Source organism: Acinonyx jubatus, chromosome B3, assembly GCF_027475565.1.
Source record: "Acinonyx jubatus isolate Ajub_Pintada_27869175 chromosome B3, VMU_Ajub_asm_v1.0, whole genome shotgun sequence".
NCBI classification, from domain to species: domain Eukaryota; kingdom Metazoa; phylum Chordata; class Mammalia; order Carnivora; family Felidae; genus Acinonyx; species Acinonyx jubatus.
This window is the reverse complement of record NC_069386.1, coordinates 51,152,180-51,173,010: the sequence shown is the minus strand read 5'-3', so window position 1 is coordinate 51,173,010 and position 20,831 is coordinate 51,152,180. Positions and strand designations below refer to the sequence as shown.

General features: G+C 43.4%; 1 protein-coding gene across 3 annotated transcripts in view; it reads right to left on the bottom strand.

Annotated features, from left to right (window-relative positions):
• Positions 1–2,576: 2,576 nt before the first annotated feature.
• GNB5 (G protein subunit beta 5) overlaps positions 2,577–20,831 on the bottom strand; it is a 53,824-nt gene continuing 35,569 nt past the window's right edge. For all 3 annotated transcript variants that reach the window (XM_027067256.2, XM_027067258.2, XM_027067257.2), the window contains 6 exons: positions 12,421–12,564; positions 10,793–10,884; positions 8,204–8,252; positions 6,114–6,210; positions 5,033–5,199; positions 2,577–3,804 (listed from right to left, as the gene is read on the bottom strand). In XM_027067256.2, the coding sequence (XP_026923057.1) occupies positions 3,793–3,804; positions 5,033–5,199; positions 6,114–6,210; positions 8,204–8,252; positions 10,793–10,884; positions 12,421–12,564 (561 nt within the window). In that variant the 3' untranslated portion in view covers positions 2,577–3,792. The remainder of the gene's footprint in view (positions 3,805–5,032; positions 5,200–6,113; positions 6,211–8,203; positions 8,253–10,792; positions 10,885–12,420; positions 12,565–20,831) is intronic.

The following is a 20,831-nucleotide window of genomic DNA, read 5'->3' as shown; positions in this document are numbered from 1 at the left end:
GGCCTCTAGCCTTTCCCAACTGCCTCTCTGTGCCCCTTTGGAACCTCCTTTGAGGACCTCTCCTCCAGTTCCTTTCAATGATCCTCATCCTCACCCTCCTTTTTTCCCAAGCTCCTGTGAGGGCCTTACTGCCCTCAGGGGGGGTTCTCACACAGTGGTTCTTGAGAAGGGATCGTTAGCCCCATCAGCTGTTTCAAAGTATAGGCCCAATCCTGAGACCCTTTCAGGAGGCCCCCCAAGGTCCAAACTATTTTCAGAATTATACTCTTTTTTTGTATTTGTGTCTTTTAAGACTCCCATTCTCTGGGGAGTTATCCAGAGGCTACTGTTATCTGGTAAAAGCATCACCAATGGAATATGGGCTTCTGTATTCTTGTGTTTTACAATTTTCTCAGTTTTAATTTCTAATATAATAGATACAATAGATATAATCCACATAACCAAAACTCAATAATTTTTAAAAATGTAGAGGGATCATTAGGACCAAATACCTTAAGAACCACTGGCCCAGATGAATCTCTACTGGATGATAATTACTACTTTGATACATGATTGGGGGCTGCTTAAGGAGGGGGAGGAAATGGGGGGAAGGCTGAAGTGAAGAAAAAGCAAGGTAAGGGAAATAGCGAGGACCAGAGGAGATGGAGGCAGGGGGTAGGCATGGGAAAAAGAGAAGAGAGAGAGGGGATAGGAAGGGGTGGTGGGGCAGGAAGGATGGTGGACAGATGGAGGAAACAGGGAACTGTTGTTGAAGATGTGCCAAAGGCTGAGGTAGGTGCTTTACATATTTTAGTGTTCTCCCATTCTACACATGAGGAAACTGAGGCTGAGAAATTCAGGTATCATGTATCCTATGATAGAGGTACAGCTGGGTCTGAACCTAGGTGCACACCCTTTGTCACCATGCTGTCCCCATCTAACTTACAGATGGGTCCTGGTGTCAGTAGTGTCACCTTCCAGTCAGCTGGCCAAGTAACCGTGAGAGTCCGGGGCACAAACACCTTTATGACCTTTTGCTGCCTTTAAGCCACTTGTAATCTAGGGAAGGTGTGGAGGAGGTCAAGGGGTGAAAGAGGGAAGTAGATACGGAGCGCCTGCCTCTGGTCTCTGGCTCATTCCAGAAGAGGGCTGGCAGCTGGGCCCCACTTCTGCAAGGCCAGCAGCCCACGCCAAAGCAGCTTCCTTGATTTCAGTTCACAGGTATTTCCCATAAATGCCCATCACCACACCCCTCCTTACCTGACCCACCCTTTTTGCCTAACCATTCTCTAGCTGTGCACACCCAAGGGTACATCCATATGGACCCTTCACCACAACTGGTTTGGTAGTTTGCCCCCAAATCCTTTAAAAAAAAAAAAAAAAAGGAAAGAGAAGAAAAACTGATTAAAAAACTCCACTCAGCCTTATTTTCAATATGCAAAATACAATTTATTACCGGAGTTACCCTGGAGTCCCCACATGGTGTGGTATATTCCAAACCAAGTATTTCATTAATAAATACTAAACAACACCCACTGTGAAATCAAATACTTACGGTGGGCAGTGGTTTACTGCCAACGTGGGTAAGTGAGTGTTCTAGGGAATGCGTTCATCTTTTTTTTCCCCCAAAGCTTTTTTGATTGGAAAGTTATGGGCCATTTTTGCACATATACTGAAGATGCTCTCTGCCTCTCCAAACATAACCTTGAATTTGCCTCCCCATAGTCTAGGTGACTTTTCTTTTGTCCTGTATTCCTTCACTTCTAGGAGGTCCAGGTCAGAGTGCAGAGACACTAAAGGGTCTGTAGGAGAGAGGGAAGGGGATGCTATAACTAGGAGACCAGGAGCAAACTCTGGGATGTTCTGGGAGTGCAGCTTGGGAATTCTGTGAGACACACTCAGGGGCCTGGCCCTTAATCAGCTGGCAGGAGCTGGCTAGGCTCATTTCCCTGAGCCCTTGCCCAGACTGGATTCCACTGGGCAAGGGGAGAGAAGGTGGCTCATTCTGGGCTCTTTGGAGTCAAGCAGGGGCCTTGTACATTTCTCTCTCTACCCCAAGGCCTGCTGTGTAGTAAAACCCTCAGCAAAATGTTTGCTTGGCAAATGACTGAATCTAACCATTATATTTACTTGAAAATAATTAATGGAAAAGCTAGCCTAGCTGATTTTTGACTGGCCCATTATGATACCTGAACCAGTAGCTTTGAGGGTGGGCCTGGCACACGCCCTGATGTTTGCAGGAGGCCCAGGGCCAGACCTGTCTGATGGCCATGCCCTGTTCCAGCTCTGGGAGGGCCTCTCTGAACAGCAGGGCCAGAACTACTACTAGGAGAAGGGCCAGGCTGGAGCAGGGCCAAGAGAGGAGACTGGATGACCCAGGGCCCTCAGCACACAAGCCCAAGGGCACCACAGGACCCCAGACCACCCCCAGGGCAGGCCTCCACTGGGAATGATTTTTGGTGTGTGAGGTGACCTTCTGTTTGATTAAGTAATGCATGCCATGTTTATGAATGAAAGAAGAGCCCTCAACACCTTAAAAAAGGACAACGGGATCCCGTAACAAAAATTCTTGGTGTCTTCCAGAAGGAAACGCTGAATTTCAAATAAAGACAAGGTATTTTTTTGTGTTCTTTTTTCTCAATATAAGAGCAGCAAAGACATTATTACTCAAGAGCTATCAGTTAATTTGCATATGTAATTACTTTTTCAATGCAATAAATATGAATATACTTTATATGGATATGATCTACTTTAGCCTGAGTGGATGCTATTAATTCTAGAACATCTACTATTACTAACAGGTTTTTAAATAAGTTTGTGGTCTTGTGTTCCTGCACAGAAAGGTTCTGGTTGCTCTGAGAAGCATTTGTGTCACAAACAGCATTCAGCTTTACTCTTCAATGACAGGAAATATCCTGTCCAAGTGATTGCATCATCACAGAATTCATAAATCAAACATCCTGTCCACTCAATGCCTATCTCTCCTTCATTTAGAACTGTTCACAGAGATGGAAATGTTTGATCTGAAAAAGACACTACCAGACTGAAAAAGAAATTTTTGCAATAAAAAAATTTTTAAAAAGTGATTATGTCCAGGGGCACCTGGGTAGCTCAGTAGGTTAAGCATCCAACTCTTGATTTCGGCTCAGGTCACGATCTCACAGGTTCATGAGATCGAGCCCTGCATTGGGGTCTGTGCTGACAGCACAGAGTCTGCTTGGGATTCTCTCTCTCTCCCTCTCTCTCTGCCTTTCCCCCACGCATGCACATATACTCTCTCTCAAAATAAATAAATAAACTTAAAAAAAGTGATTATTTTCCAATTACATTTGGAATTGGAATCTTCTATCACAGACTAGTCAGTACAGTCTGCCTCATGTAGTGCATTAAGATCAGCACTTCTAGAGGAAGGTTCCAAAGACAGTGCACACTGAGAGGAATCAGATTTTAAAGTGCTCTGAAAACAAATTTCATTTAAGGAAGTACTACAGGATATGTTAAATGCTGAATCCTGTTGGTAATAGAATGAGATGAGACTATATAACTAGAATAACCTTAAAAATGGATAAATTTTAAAAAGTGTTCAAAATGCAAGACACTGTACTTGAAGGTGTCCTAGTGCTGGAGGCTCACACCAGTATCTTTCCAAGGGTGGTAGTTTTAATGGTAATAATGGGGACGCTGAGTGAACTTCAGCCATAGAGTTGCTCCTTTAAGCTAAGTTGCAGTAGCCCTCAGATCCTCTAGAAGAAAGATCTGTTTACATATGATGATTTCAAATTCTACTCTCAGGTGTGCATTGTGAAGAGACGATTAAGCCCAGACCTGCAAAGACACGAACACAAACAGATAATTTGTAGTCCCTTAGTAGTTAATGACTTGCAAAACTGGAGTTTAAAGAGAGAAAATCAACATTAAACACACACACACACACTCACACCCCACATCCAAAATAAAGCACTCACATGTCTTGGATGGATTACACCTTACTCCTGGTAACTCAAAGGTACTTCTTTGGACCTATTCCCCCAGCCCCACTTAGTTAATCATCTGAAGGGCATCTGTGCTTTCTTATTAGGGACTTATAACTCTTAGGCTAAGTGCCAAAACCATCTGTACCCACATTGAGTACATTAACATGACTACTAATTTAGGAAACTTGCCCAGGAAGATAAAGTCACAGAAAACTTTGTTGTTTTAGGAACTTCACAAAAATCCTTTAATGTACTTATCCTAAGAGTAGATGACTCAACTACTCTCTTTAGAGAAGACCTCTCTCAGGCCAACACAGAGCATCAAAAATGATTGGTTACTTTTCAAGACTGTCTTCAAAATCCTCTTCCTCCCCCAACACTGTGTCCAGCAATCTTTAAACTATTATGCCACAAATTTGTCCAATCCTAATTAAATCCCTGCATCTGGTCTTAAACCAGACTCCCCAGCCCCGCACCTCATAAACATCTGTCTTTGTATCCCCTTCTAAGACTGCCACTAAGATTGTCACGTTTGTGCTTTGTCCCTTAAATTTAGCTTTGCATTATGAATAGGCTATTTTGGAGATATTTCTGGGGAGCCAACATCCAACAAAATCATAGAGCTCTTTGAGAATCTGATGAAAGCCAAGAGGACACTTTTACCAGAAAAACAGACACACATGAAATATGACATATAATTTCAAGAGCTTCATGGGTCCCCTAAAGCCCCCCTGTGGGTCTCACAGGGCTATGTCACCGTGGGGGCACTCTGTGGTTTGCCAAAGGCTAGAATCAGAAGAATCTTACTTGTAGGATCAAAGGGAATCTTTTGGATAACCTACCCCAATTATTACCTCAGTTACATGCTGATACACAGTTTAATCTATGCCTGAACACTTGCATTGAGGGGGAATTCACTATCTCTCCAGGCAACTCATCCCTTCTGTGGCCATAGAGCTGAAATTAGAGCTCTTTCTGGCTGACACAGCCCAGCCTACATTACCCTCAGTCTCTGCTTTAAGAAGGCCAATCACTTCTCCTCTCACACACACAGTAAAATAGAAGAGCTGCTCTCTTACTCTTAGGGTATGATCCCATGACCCTGAGCAGAACGCAGTCCCGTCGGGGGAAACTCGTAGAGTGCTAACGCGGTTTTCATGTCCAAACAGGATGGAGACTCTGGACCCCTTGAGAACATCCCAGACATTGATGGTATAATCATTGTATCCAGCAAACAGCAGGCGACCTCAAAGTAGAAGGACATGATGGTTACTGAACCAGTTCCTCCCTTTGTTTTTCTTTTCATGACTTTCACTGACTCACTCATGCAGTCACTTGCCCATTCATTCATTCAACAGTGATTTAGTGCCCGCTATGTGCCAGGCACTGTGCTTTGCCCTGGGGATTCAGAGAAGTTGCTGCCCCTTGTGGATGGTGGTGGTGGTGGTAGGCAGGCAGGCAGGCAGACAAACACCTAAATTAACACATGGTAGCACTAGATGATAAGGGCTGTAATGGAAGTGCTTAGCTGTGTGTGAAGTGTTGTGTGACCATGGAGGAAGGGGGATCAAGGAGGGCACTGCTGAGGAAGGACATGAGTTGGCTCATGAGGGCTGAGTAGGAGTTCACCAGGCAGAGAAGGGAGGCAAAAGACACCGTAGGCAGCATAGCAGCATGCACGCATAAAAGCACGGATGCAGAATGGGGGCTGTGTCTGGGGAAACTGAATGGTCTTATCAGTGCTGCTCTTTCACTAGCAGCCTCCCCAGCAGTGAGGTCAGAGGAGCCATGAGCTTCGGGGCATTGAGAAAGGGACTGCTGCTTCACCCCCTCCACCTCTGAAGGTATGAAGGGGAGAATGGAAGGCGGAGGAGGAAATGACTAATTAAAGGCACTACAGATAGGAATTTTCATACAGCATTGTCTCAAAGAACAGCATTAGGTGGGCATAGCCTTCATCTCCCTTAAAATGAACAGGATAGGGGAGGCCACTTCAGGTAGGGTGAGGTGGGGTGGGGGGTCGTGGAAGAAAACTGGTGCAGATGTAGATTGCTTAACACACTGGTTCATAGGAAGTTCAGCTGAAAGCTGGATCGAGAGCTGGGTTTCATTTAGGTCCTGTCTGACAGTCCCGGGAATGTTTCTGAAATAAAATCTTACCACTGAGGGAGAAGTCCACACTGGATGCTCCAAATATGATACTCTCTTTGGAATAGATGGCGACCTCCCTGTCTGCCCGGAGGTCGTAGAGGCGACACTGGTGTGACAAAGAAGATAAAGAAGCACTTATTTCTGGCTCTGGGTTGGTGAAGAGATGACCACAGGGCTATATGCAGGTGCTGGTGGCTTGTGTAGTTTGAGGGATAAGGGAAATATCTCCAGTTTTCTCCCCTAGTAGTTTCTCCCTAAATTCTGATTCCTAATAATCTGCATGGATCAGTACAGATTCAAAGAAACAGCAAATACAGAAGACTTTTGGGGTACAAAAGCAAAAATGAAACCCTTCTTTTTTTCTGATAAAGGATACATATTCATTGTAGAAAATACAGAAAAATGCAGAAATGCCTAAAGAAGGAAATAAAAACCACCCCAAATCCTGGAAGTATTTACTAACATCTAGGCTATTTCCTTCAGTCTTATTTCCATTTTGTGTGTGTATTTAAATGGAATGGATATCTCATAATTCTATTAACATTAGGTTATGAGTTTTTTTCTCATATCATTAAATAATCTTCAAAACCACATGACTAACATGGTTGTTGCATATTCCTCATGTGGATATATCAGAATATGTTTAACCATGCCTTTTGATTGTTATTTAATTTTTCTCTTTTATAAATAAAAGGTTAATGACCATTCTTTTTTTTTAAGTTTCTTTATTTTTGATAGAGAGAGAGAGAGAGAGGCGGAGAGAGAATGCACAAGCAGGGGAGAGGCAGGGAGAATCCCAAGCAGGCTCTGCACTGTTAACAAGGAGCCCCATGTGGGGTTCAAACTCACAAACTGTGAGATCATGACCTGAGCAGAAATCAAGAGTTGGATGCTTAACCAACTGAGCTACCCAGGTGCCCCTTGATGATCATTCTTCTGTAAAAATCTTTATGCACATCTCTGATGTTTCCCTTATAATAGTTAAGGAATAGAGTCCTTAGAATAAAACTGTTTCCAAGAAATAGTATGACCAGATCAAAGGGTAGAGATGTTACAAAAGCTCTTGATTTGTATGGCAAAACTGTCCTCTGTAAGGGTGGTACCAATGGTCCTAACTCCAGGCTCCTTTACCACATCACCTCCACGATGCAGCATTTCACTGCTAATCCAAATGAGCAATGATCACTTAAACTTGCATGTATTGGGTTACAGGTGGTCTGAAAACGTTTTCAGGTGCTTGCCATGTCGGATTTACTGCTTTGTAAACAGTCTGCATTGTATCCTCTTTTTTTAAAATTAGGGTATTGTCTTACTGATTATGCAACCCCATTTATATCTAATAGATTTCAATTTGGTCTGTCATATAGGTGGCAAGAATTTTTCCTAGATGTATGCCCTTATAATTTGTTACACATTTTTTGGCATACGGAAGTTTTAAATCTTTATTATTGTTAAAACATTCAATCTACCCCTTTGTACTTTCTTCCATAGGACCAAATTAAGGTGAAACTCACTATAATATAATAAGATATTACATATTTTGAGGGCACCAAAGGCAACTTTTTTCTCTAGAAAAATAGGTCAACATAACTTGACAGTATCAAAAGCCTTAAAAGTAGGTCTATTTTTGACTTAGCAAGTTCATGTCTGGGAATTAATTCTAAGGAAATAATAAGTACCAAAAATATTTACTTAGAGCAGCGTTTTTTAACAGAAAACAAAATCCCTGAAAGACCTAAATGTCCAAAAATTGACTAAAGTACATTATAGCATGTCCATAACATGGAATACTATTCAATCACTAAGAAAATATAATTTAGAAAAGTTAATTACTGACACACGAAAGTGTTCACAGTCTATTGCTAAATGAAAAAAAGCAAATTATAAAGCACTTTGTTAAAAAATAAGAAAGACAGAAAGGAATTCACCCAACTGTGATTTTTCTTGGGTTAGGAGATTAAGATATTTGAATCCCCCTTCCAACTTTTCCTCAATGAATTCACATTACTGTAATAAAAAAAAAGTTTTTTTTTAAAAATGAAATTAAACCACTGCATCTCTCTCTCAAATAGGAAAAGCTCTCTAACTTGGAAACATACCGTAGCATCATCTGATCCTGAAGCAAAGGCATCTCCACTTGGGTAGTATCTGTAGAGACAAAGTTTGAGTAGAAAGCACTTTATTTAGAGTGGTGATTCCCAATTCTTTTTTTTTTTTTTTTTTTTTATCTTATTTTTAGAGAGGGAGAGACAGCGTGCGAGCGGGGGAGGTCTAGAGAGAGAGAGGGAGACACAGAATCCAAAGCAGGCTCCAGGCTCCGAGCTGTCAGCACAGAGCTGGATGCGGGGCTCAAACTCATGGACAGTGAGATCATGGCCTGAGCCAAAGTTGGACGCCCAACCGACTGAGCCACCCAGGCACCCCTGGTGATTCCCAATTCTGAATGTCCATCAGAATCATCTGGAAATCATCTGAAAGGTTGTTCCATGTGAAGCCCATGGAATTGGAATCAGAATCTCCACTTCTAGGGACACAAGGACCATTCTTTACAGAGGCCAGAAAGGGAAGCTCCTCTGGCTGGCCTACTGACCTCTAGTTTTCTTCCCTATAAGTAGGGGACAGTGACAATGGCCTTGCAGAGTGTGGGTGAGGAGTAACTGAGATAATACGTGTGTCTGCACCAGGCAGTGAACACAGAACAGACCCCCTGTAACCGTAGTTTCCGTTGATCACACACCTCATTCCTGGGACTTGGGTCAGCTCAGAGATAAGAAAGTGATTATCCACACAGATGCTGGAATCAGATACCCAGAGCCTTGCTCAGATCTATGCAATGATCCCTTGCTACATGTGATACCTCTGGCAAAGGACTTCATCTCACCCAGCCTCAGTTTCCTCATTTGAAAAGGGAGGATGATAATGCATTTTCCCTGTTGTGGAGATTCAATAAGATAGTATAGGCAAAGAACTGAGCATGGTGCCAAATAAAAAGCATTCAGCAAATGATGGTTATTAATGTTACACTCATTGCCTTCTCAGTAATCAGGCTTCCTGGGGAGAAGGAAGTTTAAATTGAGACCTAATGGATATTAGAGGAAGAGATGTCAGGGTAGGGGGAACAGCATGGGTGAGAGAATGCGCATCTTAAAGCTTTATTTTGTGAGTATGTAACGATTCAATTTATTTTGTGGCTTTATATTCTATCCTGCATCTTACCAACTTCATTTACCATCTGTATTAGTTTTCTATGATTTTCTAGGTAATTACTGCACATTTGCCAAAAGTAAGTGTCTTTCCCCTTTATCTCTATCCTATAGTTGAAGGCAAAGAGCTAGAAAATTCTTGCAAACATTTCTATTGCTCACGTAAATAAGCACTGTTATCTTGTTCTTGCTTTTTAGGAGAACAAGTCTAGTGCTTTCTCACTAAGTATAATGAAGATTCTTGGGTGATTATATTTCAAATACCGTCTTGACAGTGCCATCTTCCAAATTTACATGTCAAGTCCTCACCTCTCTCTTGGGACCAGTTCATAGATCCCTACCTACTCAATGTCTCCACTTCATTGTATACAGGCATCTCAAATGTAAATATCCCCAAACAGAGCTCCATCATCCATGTGCAATGACTGACTCATACCTGCACTTCCTCCAGTCTTCCTTGTCTTAGTAAATGGATCACTGCTTACTGACCCTTATAAAAGGTTTGGGTTCCCAAGCTCAGAGTTCTTCTCCTGTAATGCAACCCCTGGCCTGTGCAGGTGTCATCTGGCCCTCTCCATTTCACCCTGTGGAATTGGGGCTCAGGAAACCAGCATCAAAAAAGCTGATACCCTGGCTGATGCCATTGCTAGGAGTAATAATAAACTGTCCTTAATCTTGCACTCAGGAGTCTCATGTCTTCTACCAGCATGCTTGAAACTGTGGCAGCCTAAATTGATAGCTTGCAGCTAGGGTAAAATCTCAGAAATGTCACAATTCCGGACCTTTCTGTCTCCACAATGTCTTCTTTACTTCCAGCCACCATCACCTCTTTCTTGGACTCACACAACAACTTTCTAATTGGCCATAGTACTTCCATTCTTGCTTCCCTACACTCTCTTCTCCAAACAGCAGCCGGAGTGATCTCTTAAAAGGCAAAACAGAGGCAATGTCAGCCACCCCCTACCTGGCCTGTGGTTAAGTCCTCCACATCTCATCTTACCACCTCAGCTCAAGCCTTGGCTCTTTCAAACATCACTTTCTCAGAGAGGTCTTCCCTGATCATCCTAAGTAATAACCCATCCCATCCCATCGCCTATTTTACTTTTCTCATAACACACTTATCACTACCTTAAATTAAGTTGTACATTTGTTTATTTGTATTTGTCTTGCCTCCTGCAGGGAAGTAGAGACCTTGTCTCTGGAACAATGTCTAGCATGTAAGTCTCAATAAATATTTGCTGAATAAATGAATGGGAAATAATGTTTAGGGAGGATAATATCAATTGCTCCTACTGCCATTAAATTAAAAATATCCAAGCAATCTGGCACGCTGTTCAGTGCCACCACAAATCAGCCATTCTTGCTGGAGAGACCTCTCTCAGCCAGGTAAACTGAGTCTGGAGGTGGTTCCTGGGCTGAGCAGGAACCCCAGGCCAGGGATTACCAGCAGAACAGAGAAGTTATGTGAACATTCTACTCACTGACCGGACACTGTTGATGTCGGATTCGTGTGTTTCAAAGGCCTGCACGCACTGGCCAGAGCGCATGTCCCACACCATGGCTTTCTTGTCACATCCCTACAAATGCAAAGTTATCCAGAGTTATGGCCACTGCAAGGACTGTCTACAGATGGGCATGAGTTCCTGTTATGTAACAGAGCCATTTCCTTTCCATTGGTAAATGGCTGACAACATGCTTTTCTGAGACTAGCTTTCCTCAACTGATAAGCCCTTAGAAAGCCAGAACCAGGTCTTGAGAGTGTGGGGGGAGCAACGGAAGGCACCCAGATTTCTCTTTCAGCATGTTTTCTTCTTTTGCACCTTCCCAAGTTGGTGTAAACCCTACAGAGCCTCCTTCTTGCTTTCCTCCTGGGCATTTCTCTCTTTGTTTTGTTTTCCCCTTCCTCCTTCCTCTTTATCTCTGCCTCTCAGCCCAGGGGGAGGGCAGGCATACAGTGGGTGCACAGTGGGACCGCCCAGCTTCATCTCAGGTGTATGGGGCAGCCTTGAGCAAAGGTGGAGCTGGGCCATCTATACCTCTGCAGCATGCTGCTGGAGTCATGACCTTGCCAGCAGTTAGTTGGGTATCTCTAGCAACTCACCATCCTGGGCTTCTGCCTCAATACCTGTAAACACTCTCTCTGGGTTGCCAACATGACCCAGAGATTCATAAACATGAGGTTTTCACATTATACTACCATGGTTCTAGGAGCATTTGACAAATTCCTGCAGAGCAACCCTGTTATCAAGCTTGGGTAGTACAATGTAGACTGTCAATGGCCAAATAATAAGTAATGGCTTAAAGTTGGTATTTAAGTTGCTGGTTTCAACTCAGAGAAAAGAGTGCGATGAAGTACCAGAACTGGCATCTCAGGAATACCCACTGTGGGGGTTCAGCACTCTGATTATCTTTAATGAGAATGTGGGCAAAGCAATCAGGAGTGTCTTCCAATCTTTTGAGGACACTAAACCAGAGGGAGTTTACTGCCCTGAGACAATATAATCTACAGTGATACAACAATTTGAAAAGACAGTGCAGTTGAGGAGGGATAAATATAGTTATTTAAAGGCACAGAAATGAAACATACACAGTTGGGGCCAAATACCCAAAAAGAAAATGGGGTCCCTGCCGATTACAGGCCTCACAGCCCTTACCTGATGCCCCGCGCTAACACACGGGCAGCTTGGAGCAAAGCGCCCTTATGTCTTCCAGCTACAAACACCATGCAGTGGTGTGTCCAGCACTGTCCTCTCTCACCAGTGTCCTGACTAAAGTGAGACAGGACCTGAGGCAGGTTGGCCTGCTCAGTTCTCTGTTCTTATTCGCCCCTGACATATGTATAACACATGGTCAACTCTTCCACCTACTGCTCATCTAGGAGAACATTCCAGATCCCTCTGTAGACTGAATGTCGGCAGCAGGAGACCCTCACAGCCCAGCACTGTCACTGCCCCCCAAGCAGTGCCAGTGCTGTGGGAGACGGGGGTGTGGAAGTGAGCTGAGGACAATTCCTGCAGCCCCTTCTAGAGAAGTGTCTGATCCAGTCCGCAAAATTGCCAGCATAAGCCTCCCATGGAGAAAAGGGCCCCTAGGGATTTTCCTTGGGTGTTTACCCCAGACACGAAGGTGTTGCCTGTTTCTGAGGGGGCCAGGTCCAAGCAGAGCACATCGGCCCCGTGCCCATGGAAACTCTGCAGCAGCTGTCCGCTCTCCACGTCCCACAGGGCACATGTGCCATCGCCACTCGCCGTCAGGATCTGTCCACAGAAAAGGACAGGAAGAGCGTTGTTATTATGACTTCTGTCAGGGGAAGTCAATCAGATGCTTACAGCTGGATGGGGGGTGGGTGGAGGGGGGAAGGAGCCTCCTTGAACACACACTGACACATGCCTCGCTATATGTGGATTCAAGCATAGAAATATTTCTCCTATACTGAGGGGAAAAAAGGTCATTTTTGACAGTCTCAGTGTCTTTGAGATGTGTGTTTATGCACCCTCCAGAGCAGGAAATTCGGAAGGCCTCCGCGCTGTATCTGCAGGGCTGTGTGCCTGCTGGCATGCAGGAAGTGCTCCGTGAGTAGCTGTAGAACAGCACTTGGAGCGCCTCCCACAAGCAGGCCGGATGCTCCAACTGCTTCTCAGACACCAACTGCTCCCCAGCCACCGTGATGCAGGTTAATTTGCACTGAGGGGGGGTGTTGAGAACCACAGTTCTCACAAAATCTGAGGTCATACCAATGCTAATCACTGGACCCCACCCGGAGCAGCCAGGGTCAGGCAGCATTTTCTTAGACACATTCTCCTGTGGCTGCTTCTTTCCAGAGCAGGGTGCTGCCCGAGAAGGTCCTAGGGCCACTGATGAGGCCACACTCATGCACTCATGGATTGAATAAGCATTAGCTGTGTGCTTATGACGTCCAGGTGCTGTGTTAACAGGCATTGATCAGGGTTTGCACAAAGATTATATTTTGGTCTCTGCTCTCCTGGAGCTCAGTTCAACAGACTTGGCTATAAGAACTGACACCAAACTAATTCCCTACCCCTGTGTTAAACAATTCTGAGACCGGGAAGACTTTCCCCGGGCTATGTTCGACAATACTGACACCAAGTAAAAACAACCTAGCTGCTTGCTTCAGGAAATACCTGCTCCTGCAAGATAAGACTGTAAACCAACTCAACAACTTATTTATCAAGACTAACAGCTTGCTCAACAAGACTCACTTCAAGACTCTTACTTTGTGGGGCTCACCAACCCAAAGCTATCAATGTTATAACCAGTCTCCTGCCTGGAGAGACCCACCTTAAAATCACCCCGCTTGGACCCCAAAACTCTCCAAGTATCCTTCCCTGATTTCTTCATTTTGAGATGCTATGGAGATTTTGTCAACTTGGGGTTCTCCCTTGCTGCACTAGGTCTAATAAGCTTGACATTGCTGGATAGCAAGTTTTTCCGAGAATCTTGGCAGACAAGACGATGAGGACTCACAATGGAGTGAGAAGTGCTGAGGTACAGGCAGGCCCATGGGAGGGGCAATCAACCCATTCTGGCAACATCTGAGCTGATCTTCAAGGATGAGTGAGAGCTGACCAGGTGAAGGGGAGGGGACGGAGGGCATGCAGGTGAAAGCCTATCTCTGCACCAAAGGAGAGGTATGCCTGGTATAGAGTGAGGACTTCAGCCTGTAGGCCAGACCGAGCTGTGGGAAGCAAGAGGGTAAGATCAAAGGCATATTTTAGGGAAATCTAAGACCAGTGCAGCACCCCTCAAGCAGCGTCTGATAAGTGTACTTACAAGTACACAGGCCGGCCTATACTGTGAGAGGAACCCTGCAGTACCTGGGGTGAGGGGTGTTAGGGTTTTAACTTTCGTCACAGCCAGTGTGTGTGAGGCTTGGGCTCTAGCTGAGCATAGCCTCGTGTGGCTGGGAGAAAGGCAGCAGAGATCCCAGGATCACAGCCTCTCAGACCCAGCTGCCCATACTGCAGGGCCCGGGGAAGCTTGTCCTGAGCAGCCAAAGGTTGGGGGATCCACAAGGGCTAAGCTCTGGATAGCACAGCCTCCCAAGCCCTACCTTCCTGCTGCTCCCAGGGCCTGAATGAGGTGACAAGACAACACAGGAAGTGGCTCTTGCAGTGAAAGTGCCCACATAGAGAGCCCTCTGTGGGTGGAAATTACTGATAGCTGAGGAAAGCAAATGGGCTCCAGGCTTTAGGAACTGCCAGCATACAGTGCACCCACTGACCGCACTGCACCCCCAAATTCCTTCTGCTGGTGGTGTTCTCGCCTCCTCTCCTTGCTTCCTGTTCTCTTCCCTTTTCTCTTATACCCTGGGCCTAGCACTTAAAAAGAAATTGTGGTTTATATACACAATGGAATACTACTTGGCAATGAGAAAGAATGAAATGTGGCCTTTTGTAGCAACGTGGACGGAACTGGAGAGTGTTATGCCAAGTGAAATAAGTCATACAGAGAAAGACAGACACCATGTGTTCTCACTCTTATGTGGATCCTGAGAAACTTGACAGAAGACCATGGGGGAGGGGAAGAAAAAAAAGAGAGAGGGAGGGAGCCAAATCATAAGATACTCTTAAAAACTGAGAATAAACTGAGGGTTGATGGGGTGGTGGGAGGGAGGGGAGGGTAGATGAGGGGAGGGTGGGCATTGAGGAGGGCACCTGTCGGGATGAGCACTGGGTGTTGTATGGAAACCAATTTGACAATAAATTTTGTTAAAAAAAAAAAAAGAATATCTTTTCTGTGCAATTAGGAGAGGAGCGGAATCTATTCCCACCCTAGCCTTGCACCCTCCAGCTGTACTATCTCGGAGCGCGTTTCCTGCCAGGCAGTGTGGGGAGGCCTAGAATCTCCTTGCAGCCAGAAGTCACTTCGGAGCTCTTCCCAGGAGCAAGAGCTGGGTGGGTTCTGAGAGTTCAAGTTTCTTGGGTGTGGCCTCCAAGGCCCTCATCAGAGCTCCCACTCAGGGGCAGCTCTCAAATTTGGGGAATCTCCAAGGCTGCCAAGCCCCTGCAGCTGTCCACGGGACTCAATCCTCCTTGGCTTCCTTTACGAGGCCCAGGTACACCCGACAAGATGACATAGGCTCGTAAAAGTAACTTATGAGCACACAAGACTTGTGGTCTAAACCTGGGTCTAAGACCCAGGGTCTTAATTTGGGTACTTACGTGTACAATATGCTACAATTCCCTTTCATCCCTCCTGGCCCACATCCATTCCTGTTCTATAGGAAAGGGCCAATAACCTTCATCTTCTTTGGGGCATCCAAACAATCTGCTTTAAACAATTACCTCACTCTATCTCTTTAATTTGGGAATTTTCGATACCATATTCTTCAATCAAAGAAATGAATAGTTTTTTAAAAGTTAGGAATAAATCCTTAATAGTAAAAAAAAATATTTAAAAACACTTTTATTATGTTTGTGATCTTCATTATAAGTAAAAATAGAATTTAAAAGCCCAATGGTCATCACGACAAATGCACTAAACAGAACCTCTAACTTGCTGTCAGTCATTTATTCTGGAATGTAGAGATTTTGTAGGTTTAACACCATAGTCTTATACCAGCTCCTTGAGTTTTTCTTTTTCCATCCTTGATCCCCAAAATATAAGGAAGCTTAAGGTTCATTAAGGTACCCCAACCAGGCCATGCATCCGAGTCACCCAGGAAGCTTTGTGTAAATATTAATAATAATAAATAATAAAGTGATAAAACCTAAAATTTATTGATATTTACCAGGGGCCATACTAAGTATTTTATACCAATCACCTCATTTAACCCTCAGAAACCCTTATGAGGGAGGAATTCACTACCATTCTCACTTGCAGGTAAGAAAAACAAAACAGAATAAAACCTTGTTAGGACTGGCCGGTTAGAATACAGTGAAGCCAGGATTTGATCTCAGCTGTCTGACTCTGAGCCAAGACCTTACGTTGCTCTGTCTTCCAGATTGCATCCCCACAGGAATAGCCAGCAGGACCTTCTCTACCTGCTGCTAGCTGCTTGTTAGGAGGAAAGCACTTTCTACCTTACAGATGCCCCATTTAATCCCCACTTCCAGCACCCGTGGCCACACAAAGCGAGGGTGATGGGACACAACCTGAGGGACTTCAGATGCCCGAAGACTCACTGTTCTTGCCTCCCTCTGAGCTCTCCTTCATCCAGACTCAACATCCTGTGTGGCTTTAAGTGGCTTGCTCCTCAGGCCCAAAGACCTCTGGTTCTGGCCACTGCAGCCAGCCCAGGCCACAGCACCCCCTACCGTACAGCTCCTTGAGAATCCTGGTGGTAAGCAACAGGTGCAAACGCTGCATCCTCTGGTCAGCAATGAAAGTTACCTAGTCACCTGGTCTCCCTGCTACAAGCCTCGCATCCCCTGCTGACCTCAGTCAGCTGAAGCCATGGTGGGCCACGGAAGGCTTTAATCTGACTCAGAGGCTCTCCTCATTAAAAGAAACCCAAATCAGGGCTCCTGGATGGCTCCATTGGTTAAGTGTCTGACCCTTGATTTTGGCTCAGGCCATTACCTCGAAGTTCGTGAGATCGAGCCCCCACCCCGTGTGGGGCTCTGTGCTGACAGAGCAGAGCCTGCTTGGGATTCTCTTTCTCCCCCTCCGTCCCCACTCATGCTCTCTAAAAATAAACAAACATTAAAAAAAAAAAAAAAAAAAAGAAACCCAAATCTGATGCAGCCCTTGCAAAGGCTCTCTGCCCTTCTCTGGGTCAGCCCATTCAGGGGGTCCTGTGATCTGGCCCTGCCCACCTGTCAGCTGCCTGCCTCCCACTGGGCTGCCCTCACACTTCACTGGCAACACCCTCCCCCTCCAAGGCTGACTCAGGCAGCCCTTTGCAGCAAGTTTGTGACCACCCCTCCTGCTCTGAGCTCTCAGCTTCCCCCGCTGTTCAATCACAGATGGTTTCCATGAAGGGCCTGAGAACATAGGACGGTGTCAGCAAGTCCACCCCCAGAACCGGTGGTATCTGGCAATGTGGGTGGTGGGCACCTACTAAGGTTTGCTAAATAGATATGAATGAATAAACTAAGGATCCTTTTATGACTTGTTAAGAAACCTTAGTCAAAGTATTGAAGTTGTATTGTTTTCACCTTGTGGTTTATTCAAAGTAGGAAACATTTACTACTGAAAGCTTTTTCTTTTGGCATCTGTTAAAACAGGAGTGTGAAGTAGGTACAGTGAGGTGTGTAAAGCTCACAGCTATGAGGCTCAGCTGCTCACTGAAGTTCTACTCGTGTACAGCAGCTCATGCAAGCACCACTGAGACTGAAAAGATAGGAATTTCTACCCATTCAGAAGGTTCTCTGTTCCACTCCCATGACCTCCAAGTCAATTAGAAGAGGATGTTTAATATGATATGCAGTTTATCTCAACTCTATCATTAATTAGTATCCCTGACTTTCCTCATTGCTGATTAAAAATAAAAATGATAACCAATGAGAAATAATAGGAGCTTCCTCTTAGAGCCAACTGTTGGAGTACACCCATCCAGTTAAGAAAGACATCAGACTAGCAATACTTACATTGCACAAAACAGACTTTAAAACAAAGGGGGGCACCTGGGTGGCTCAGTTGGTTAAGTGTCCAACTCCTGATCTCAGCTCAGGTCATGATCTCACGGTTTGTGAGTTTGAGCCCTGCATCGGGTTCTGCATTCTCCCCCCCTCTCTCTGCCTGTATCCCTCGCACTCTCTTTCTCTCAAAATAAATAAATAAACTTAAAAAATTTTTAAAAATAAAACAAAGACTAATGAAACAAAGACGGACATTACATAATGACAAAGGAAAAAAAACAACAAGAAGATATAACAATTGTAAATATCTATGCACCTACATAGGAGCACCTCAATAAATAAAGCAACCATTAACAGACATAAAGGAAGAAATTGACAGTAATATAATAATAATATGGGACTTTTAACACCCCACTTAAATCAATGGATAGATCATCCAGGCAGAAAATGAACCGACAATGGCTTTGAATAACACATCTGACGAGATAGACCTAACATATATATTCAGAATATTCCATTCAAAAACAGTGGAATATGCATTGTTTTCAAGTGAACAAAGAACATTCTCCAGAACAAATCACATGCTGGCCACTAAACAAGTCTCAGTAAATTCAGAAAGACTGAAATAATATCATTCATCTTTTCCAAGCACAATGGTATGAAGCTAGAAATCAATCATAAGAAAAAATCTGGAAAGAACACATGGAGGCTAAAAAAAAGGCTACTATATTTAATGGATGGGTCAACTAAGGAATCAAAGAGGAAATTAAAAAATACATGGAAACAAATGAAAATAGAACACAACAGGCCAAAATTGTTGGGATACAGCAAAAACTATTCTAAGAGGGAAAATTATAGCAATACAGGCATACCTCAAGAATGAAGAAATAGCTCAAATAAACAACTTAATCTTATACCTAAAGGAACTAGAAAAAGAACAAAGTCCAAAGCCAGTAGAAGGAAGGAAATAATAAAAATTAGAGAAGTAAATGACATAGAGACTAAAAAAACAATAGAACACATTGATGAAACCAGGAGCTCGTTCTCTAAAAAGATCAACAAAATTGATAAACCTTTAGCCTCACTCATAAAAAAAAAAAAAGAAAGACAAAATTCAAATAAAATCAGAAATGAAGGAGAAGAAATAAAAACTGACACCAGAAAAACACAAAGGATTTTAAGAGGATGTTATGAAAAATTATATGCTAATGAATTGGATAATCTAGAAGAAATGGATAAATTCTTAGAAACATATAACTTTCCAAAACAGAGTCAGGAAGAAGTAGAAAATTTGAACAAGGGTGCCTGGGTGATTCAGTCGGTTAAGTGTCTGACTTCAGCTCGGGTCATGATGTCATAGTCCATGGGTTGGGTTCTGTGCTGACAGTTCAGAACCTGGAGACTGCTTCAGATTCTGTGTCTCCCTCTCTCTCTGCCCCTCCCCCACTTGCACTCTGTCTCTGTCTCTCAAAAATAAACATTAAAAAAACTTTTAATAAAGAAATTAAGAAAAAAGAAAATTTGAACAGACTGGTTACTAGTAATGAAATTGAGTTAGTAATAATAATAATAAACAAAAAATCCCAAAAGACAAAAATCCAGGGCCAGATGGATTCACAGGAGAATTCTACCAACTATTTAAAGAAGAGTTAATACCTATTCTTCTCCAACTGTTCCAAAAAATATAAGAGGAAGGAAAGCTCCAAATTCATTCTACAAAACTAGCATTATCCTGATACCAAAACTAGATAAAGGCACTACAAAAAAAGAAAACCACAGGGCAATATCTCTGATAAACACAGATGCAAAAATCCTCAACAAAATATTAGCAAACTGAAACTGAATCCAACAATATATTTTAAAAAATCATGATCAAGTAGGATTTATTCCAGAGATCAGGGTGGTTCAATATTCACAAGCCAATCAATATGATACCTGACATTAACAAGAGAGAGGAGGAAAAGCTTATGATCATCTCAGTAGATGAAGAAAAAGCATTTGACAGTCTTCAACATCTATTCATGATAAAAACTCTCAACAAAGTAGGCTTAGAGGGAACATACCACAACATAATTAAGGTCATAAGTGAAAAACGCACAGCTAACATCATATTCAAAGGTGTAAAACTGAGAGTTTTTCCTCTAAGATCAGGAACAAGACAGGATGTCCACTCTCAACCTTTTTACTCAACATAGTACTGGAAGTCCCAGCTACAGCAATCAGACAAGAAAAATAAATAAAAGGCATCCAAATTGGTAAGAAAGAAGTTAAACTGTCACTATTTACAGGTGACATGAGAGTATATATAGAAAACCCTAAAGACTCTAGCAAAAAAACTAGAACTGATAAATGAATTCAGTAAAGTTGCAGGATACAAACTTAATATACAGAAATCTATTGCATTTCTATACACTAATAGTGAAGCAGCAGAAAGAGAAATTAAGAAAACAATTCCATTCTTAGTCAGTTAAGAATCCAACTCTGCATCCGGCTCAGGTCACGATTTCACAGTTGGTAAGTTCGAGCCCCGCATCGGGTTCGGCACTGTCAGTGCAGAGAAAGAAATTACTGCCTATGTTTTCTTCTAGGAATTTTATGTTTTCAGTTCTCATGTTTAACTCTTTAATCCATTTTGAGTTTATTTTTGTGTATGGTATAAGAAAGTGGTACAGTTTCATTCTTTAACATGTTGCTGTCCAGTTTTCCTAGCACCGTTTTTTTTTCAATATATGAAATTTATTGTCAAATTGGTTTCCATACAACACCCAGTGCTCATCCCAAAAGGTGCCCTCCTCAATACCCATCATCCACCCTCCCCTCCCTCCCACCCCCCATCAACCCTCAGTTTGTTCTCAGTTTTTAGGAGTCTCTTATGCTTTGGCTCTCTCCCACTCTAATCTCTTTTTTTTTTCCCCTTCCCCTCCCCCATGGGTTTCTGCTAAGTTTCTCAGGATCCACATAAGAGTGAAACCATATGGTAT